The sequence below is a fragment of the Centruroides sculpturatus genome, unplaced genomic scaffold (assembly GCF_000671375.1).
Source record: "Centruroides sculpturatus isolate CEXI.00-Female unplaced genomic scaffold, Cexi_2.0 scaffold384, whole genome shotgun sequence".
Classification (NCBI taxonomy): domain Eukaryota; kingdom Metazoa; phylum Arthropoda; class Arachnida; order Scorpiones; family Buthidae; genus Centruroides; species Centruroides sculpturatus.
In genome coordinates this window covers 408,229-415,644 of record NW_019384605.1, presented here as the reverse complement: position 1 = coordinate 415,644, position 7,416 = coordinate 408,229, and the positions used below count along the sequence as shown (strand labels likewise).

General features: G+C 28.2%; 1 protein-coding gene across 1 annotated transcript in view; it reads right to left on the bottom strand.

Moving 5' to 3' along the window:
* Positions 1-7,416, bottom strand: part of LOC111625147 — a 138,379-nt gene that overhangs the window by 11,700 nt on the left and 119,263 nt on the right. Inside the window, exon 12 of the mRNA XM_023368192.1 lies at positions 3,551-3,670. Coding sequence (XP_023223960.1) covers positions 3,551-3,670 — 120 coding nt within the window. The remainder of the gene's footprint in view (positions 1-3,550; positions 3,671-7,416) is intronic.

Sequence of the window (7,416 nt, the reverse complement as noted above, 5' to 3'; positions counted from 1 at the left end):
TATTTTATTTATTAATGCATTTTTAATAATATATGGTTAATAAGGATCTATTTTAAGCTTACAAACAAATAAATTTTAGTTTTTAATATAGTACAGAAAAAAGTAATCTAAATTTACGAATGCATGTACTGTAAATACAGTACATACTTGTAAATGTATATATTTTAATATGATTTTATGTGCTTTAAACATTTTTCTAATGATATTATGACTTCAATATTTGTGGCGGACAGACATAAAGTCGAATAAAATGACTTAAACTTGATTTTTATTTTTCCATATACTTTTTTGACAAACGACGTATAATCGGGAACGATGTAACTCGAAACGACGTAAGTCGAGGTATACCTGTAATATGTTTCTGAGAACTTATTACAAGTTACTCAATTCTCATTGGCCATTGTATCGTTGATGAGATATGTATGTGGTTCAATAATAATGTAATATTTAGAGAGATTTAGAGAGAGATTAGAAATTTCAGATATAAATTCAAAGAAAAATCAACTCGTAAATTTATTTATAAAGTGACTGTATTCTATTAATAAGTATGAGAGGAGTTCTGTCTGAATATAAGAATAGTATTTACATTCAACTCTCTCTAATACACCCATTGCAATCTACCATCCCCTTATCTCTGCAAAAATGCTTGAGAATGGAACAGTTTGTATCTAACAAATGTATTCCTCTTGAATTTGAAATCTGCCATCTACTACATTACTGAAAGGAGATAATCTGCCAAAATGTGGTTTTTTATTGGCAAGCTCAATATATATTCGACTTGTCATACATGTGAGAATCTCAGCAACATAGATTTGTGCTTCTTACTCCTATGTTGAAACTACAACCACATGATGATGATGATGCAATCAGATCTTTCATAGCACACTACAGGAATATGCATTGCTTCTAACTTCATTGAAAATTTCCAACTGTTGGAATCATGTTGGTCTCACACATCCTGATGCTACTGTAGATCAGACAGTCCTCTTACAATCTTACCAGAAATCCAGGAGCTTTTTGATTCTCTGACTGCTGTTTGTCCTTTAGTTCAAGCAGATGATGATGTATTAGTTTGTTGCAAGGTGACTCTCAATGACTGTTGAATTTATGCAGAAAAAAACTGAGGATATGCCTAAACAAGATGATGATAATAAGAAGTTGTTCAAGCAATTCCTTCCATTGGAAAGTGCTGGAGTATCTGAGCAAAATTTGAAGATTTTGGGAAGCAGAGAAGATGGAAACACTTGAGCATATCATAGCCATGTCATGCAAGAGAATTACAAGACACAAAAAAGATGGCAAACAAAAATTAAGGAATTTTTAAATCAAGTCTATTAAAAAGTCTTCATGTAAAGCCAATATGTTTGCTAAATGCATTCACAATAATTAAAATGATATCCAAAATGATTCAAAGTTAATGTTATATCCAATGTATGGTATATGTTAATAAGATTTACTGTGATAAAAATTAGTTACAAAATAAAAATATTTTTGTTGATACCTCTATAATCTGACAGCTTTGTATCTAACCAAAATTCAGAGTGAATGAAGGTGGGCTGATTAGGGACAGTCGAATATATTAACATTTTCCCCCTTACTTCATAGATTAGATGCAATTTGCTGCCTTTTTGTTTTTATTAAATTATAAAAATGAATGTTGTCATGTTTGTACAGAAGATAAGTGGTAATGTATCATTTAATTATAAAATTTTTGTTTCATAAATGATACAAAACTTTCTTCCTGTTATTGCATGGTGCTTGTTCAATTAGTACCTAAATGAATGATAATTGCTGTCATGTTGGGAGTTCTGTCTGATATGCAGACAGAACTTCTTTTCTTCTTTGCTAATATACTGTAATTATATTGTTTTATAATTACTATTTATATTGTGCTTAATATATTTCAATTTGTAATTATGTTTTTTTTTTTTTTGTTCCTGAATGATTTCTCCCAATAGAATGAGTGAAATCTGAGATGCTAATAAAATAAATAAGTAAATATGAAGAAACATGAATAAAAAATAATATTATAATATAGTACAGAATCATATTGATAAAACTCATCAAAGCTTGACATAATTTGTATTTTATTATACTATTTATTATCAAAATAATATACATTAATACAGAAACATTTTTCATTTTATATTTTGAAAATTATTCTTACCTAAGAGTTGTAAAGACTCTGGCCATTTTTCCGATAGCTCTGATTTTATTCCTTATTACCTCTTTTCTTGCTCCTGCTGCTCCATCTAATTGAATACATAATAATGAGAAATTACTGTATTACAATTAATAGTAACTTATAATTAATTTAAACATGCTTTCATGCAGTATCACTAAAAAACACAATAAAGTTTACAATCACTATACAATTACATGTAAAGCAACAAGATATATGATCATTTATTTTAATTGTTGATTTAATCTTCTTTTTTTATATTTTGTAAAAATAATTTAAAATACAGTGATTCACTTTTGATTTGTTATTAATAATGACAACATTTAACAATGTAATAATTTGTTTTTCATCAATAATGCTAGTTTGTAGTTAAAACTGAAGAGAGATTAGGAAGGTCTAAAAAAACTATATTAAATAAAAAGTTAAAAATAAAACACCAATTTTATTTCATTTATGATTATATCTTGCATATGAAAAAACTACTGAGTTTTCTTTCTAGTATTTATGTATTATATAACCATATTTTAAAAAATAAATCAACAAAAATATACAATATATATAAAAATTAAAGTACAGGTATATTGTATTATTATTAAATTATAATATACCAAGTGTGTAAATGTAAAGTTTACCAATGAGAAGTAAAATGTAGAAGTTTAGCAATGTCACAAATCAGACTTGATAACTCCATAATCCATTGTTACATCATTATTATTTAAATTACCATAATTTCATACACCTGCCTTACTGTGTACTCAAAACTCTAGAGTGACCTTTGAAAGCAAGATAATTACTGGTATGCAGTTTAGAAGTTGCCATCTCAAGCATAAAAATATCACTTTTTCTGTTTCATTTTTGTTAACAAATCATTGCAAATATACATAAACAACCAAGCCCAAATATTCTATAATAATTATTTTAATTTCCAGATTATTTGGGCAATAGTTTGACATCCAAGCATTTTTACATGTTTAATGACAACAGTTTTGGCTTAATGCTAAATCTAGAACAATCCAACAATTGCAGGATCCACTTCCTAGACCTTGATATCAAGCCTAACAACAACAAAGTGATAACTTGGATTTGTTGTAAGCCCACTAATCAGACCTTNGTAATTTTTTTTTTTTTTTTTTTGTTCCTGAATGATTTCTCCCAATAGAATGAGTGAAATCTGAGATGCTAATAAAATAAATAAGTAAATATGAAGAAACATGAATAAAAAATAATATTATAATATAGTACAGAATCATATTGATAAAACTCATCAAAGCTTGACATAATTTGTATTTTATTATACTATTCATTATCAAAATAATATACATTAATACAGAAACATTTTTCATTTTATATTTTGAAAATTATTCTTACCTAAGAGTTGTAAAGACTCTGGCCATTTTTCCGATAGCTCTGATTTTATTCCTTATTACCTCTTTTCTTGCTCCTGCTGCTCCATCTAATTGAATACATAATAATGAGAAATTACTGTATTACAATTAATAGTAACTTATAATTAATTTAAACATGCTTTCATGCAGTATCACTAAAAAACACAATAAAGTTTACAATCACTATACAATTACATGTAAAGCAACAAGATATATGATCATTTATTTTAATTGTTGATTTAATCTTCTTTTTTTATATTTTGTAAAAATAATTTAAAATACAGTGATTCACTTTTGATTTGTTATTAATAATGACAACATTTAACAATGTAATAATTTGTTTTTCATCAATAATGCTAGTTTGTAGTTAAAACTGAAGAGAGATTAGGAAGGTCTAAAAAAACTATATTAAATAAAAAGTTAAAAATAAAACACCAATTTTATTTCATTTATGATTATATCTTGCATATGAAAAAACTACTGAGTTTTCTTTCTAGTATTTATGTATTATATAACCATATTTTAAAAAATAAATCAACAAAAATATACAATATATATAAAAATTAAAGTACAGGTATATTGTATTATTATTAAATTATAATATACCAAGTGTGTAAATGTAAAGTTTACCAATGAGAAGTAAAATGTAGAAGTTTAGCAATGTCACAAATCAGACTTGATAACTCCATAATCCATTGTTACATCATTATTATTTAAATTACCATAATTTCATACACCTGCCTTACTGTGTACTCAAAACTCTAGAGTGACCTTTGAAAGCAAGATAATTACTGGTATGCAGTTTAGAAGTTGCCATCTCAAGCATAAAAATATCACTTTTTCTGTTTCATTTTTGTTAACAAATCATTGCAAATATACATAAACAACCAAGCCCAAATATTCTATAATAATTATTTTAATTTCCAGATTATTTGGGCAATAGTTTGACATCCAAGCATTTTTACATGTTTAATGACAACAGTTTTGGCTTAATGCTAAATCTAGAACAATCCAACAATTGCAGGATCCACTTCCTAGACCTTGATATCAAGCCTAACAACAACAAAGTGATAACTTGGATTTGTTGTAAGCCCACTAATCAGACCTTTCTTATACCTTCTAACTCAACAGACTCCATGCCCTATAAAATTTCAGCCTTCCATGTACTTGTTAAATGAGCATACATCCATTGTACCCACCTATCAGATACAATACAAGAACTAAATCACATGGAACATATTACAGTTAATCATGGGTACAATGCATCATTAACCAACACAATAGCATGCTTTATGGAACAACAGTCAACCAGACAGACCATACTAAATATTGTGGCAACCAAACTTCTCATTCTCAATCAGAAACACACCAATTTTGTTAGACACCAGGACTACTATAAATTTAAATTTTTATCTTACTTATAAAAGATTCCCTACTTTATAAAGGTTACTTATCAATGGTAAAGATACCTTAAATAAATTATGAGCTCTCAGGATATACATTGTTTCTTTGGTTGATTCCAGATTCAACAGACCATTAACATACATCAGTTCCTCATACAGATCCCTGGGTGTGAGAATTAAACTATATATATATGATATCTCCAAACAACTATTTTACAGCACTGACACAATATGCATGGGAGCTTGGAGTGTCCCATTGGAATGAAGCTATGCTTTGCAAAAGATATTTGATAGAGATTACAAATAGTTGAAAATATAAAAATATATAAAGCTAATCTCAATGGAAGTTACATCAAAAATGATAACATTTCTTTACTTCATGCATGGCAATACATTCTATGTACCCTTAAGTCATAAGCCTACATGACACTTGTTTAACTGCAGTTTCTACATTATTTTTAGTATTTTTGTTTTAGAATTTATCTTACTCCATTGTATTTATCCCCTGTAAATCTTAAATAAACAACAAAAAACATTATATCTTGTAAATTTTAAATTGCATCATATTCTGTTTGTAACGTTTCTCCATTTTTTAGTATGTTCTTCCTTGCTCTATCTGTGGAATGGCTTTTTTTTACTTGAGAATTGCCTCAATGCTGCCAAAAATGTTTGTAATTTCTATTAATTTTCTCTGCTGGAATAAGTATGTACGATGTTTGTGTCAGTGTAAATTGTCAACTGTTCCAGTTTATTGGTAAATTAAATGTAATGAATTGCATTTTTTTATTAGGATTTATTTTCTGTATTACATATGTTACCATTACAAATGACAATCATAGTTTAAATGTGTTATTTTGCACATCTATTGAATACTTTTTGTTATAAAGCATATGGTATGCAATTTCCATGACCCCTACAGTATATTCACTGTATAAGTAATACATTACAAACACATATATACAGTGTTCCTACTCAAATTTTTGTTTTGAATTCTCTGACTTTCCTTGATTTTTCCTGACCAACTAAGTCCAAATTCCCTGATCTTCACATTTCTTATGGTGTGAAATATTGACATAATAAAACAGCATTTTATTTACTGTGAACATTGAGTACATCTATCCCTCTTTTTGCACAGTTGATATGTTTCAAAAACTGCCACATTAGAAAAATACAATACATACATCCTGTAGAAAAATACTTGATATAATCCACAACTTCAATGTAATGAAAAAATAAGCAATTTTCAAACAAAACATGAGCTTTTTATTTTATCATCATTTATCATTATTACTTGTATGTAAATATAGTAAATACAAAGTAGTATAAAATCAACAAACAGTATTCTTTGATATACAAATAGTACTGTACTGTGCATAAAATGAACTCTTGACTTAGAAACATGTAATTTTAAAACCAATCTTTCAACAAAAAGAGTAACTTTTTTTAAAACAGCAACATAATTTTAACAAAAAGTTAAATTTAAAAATTTTCAAATAAAGCATTTTTTCCCTCGTAAAAAATTGATCATGTAAAAAAAAGTTTTTTGTCAACCACATTATTTCAAAATCATGTAAAAATAGATTGTATACACAGTGCGGCAATTAAATTCCGGGACTGAAGCTATATCTCAGCAACCAGTACCGACATCTGTTTAAATTTTATGTCAAATGAAGTTTGAACAGATGTCGCTACTAACCTAAAACTTTTATTTAAATCGGTTGACATTTATCATTGTTTTTGATATTTTGTTTATCAGTTTATTTTGTTACATGTCGGCAAACAATAATGGAACAACGTGCTGTTATTAAATTTCACTAAACTTGGCACAAGTGCCACAGAAACGTTCAAAATGATGCAGAAAGTGTATGGAAGTGAGTGTTTATCATCACCTCAAGCCAAGAAAACACGAAAAGTTCCATAAAAAATCAAGACGATGTTCATTGTTTTCTTCGATAGCAAAGGCATCATCCACCGTGAGTTCGTCCCACAGGGTCAAACAGTTACTGCTGCTTTCTACTTGGGAGTTTTACAACGATTAATGGGAAGAATTCGTCGAATTCGACCAGAATATCGCAATTCTGATGACTGGTGTTTGTTACACGATAATGCACCGAGTCACACATCATTGATTGTTCGTCAATTTTTGGCACGAAATCAAGTCTGTGTGTTGAATCATTCGCCGTATTCCCCCGATTTAGCACCATGTGACTTCTCTTTATTTCCAAAAATGAAAATGAAGTTGAAAGGACGCATTTTTAATGATATTGAAACCATCCAAAGAGAGTCTACGCGCATATTAGAGGCAATACCGAAAATTGAGTTTGAGCAGGCATTTGAATCACTATTGAATCACTGTAAAAAGTGTATTGAAGCAGGAGGAGAGTATTTTGAATAATTTAATAAAAAGATTTGAATAAAATTGTTTTGTTTCATTTTTATAGATCCA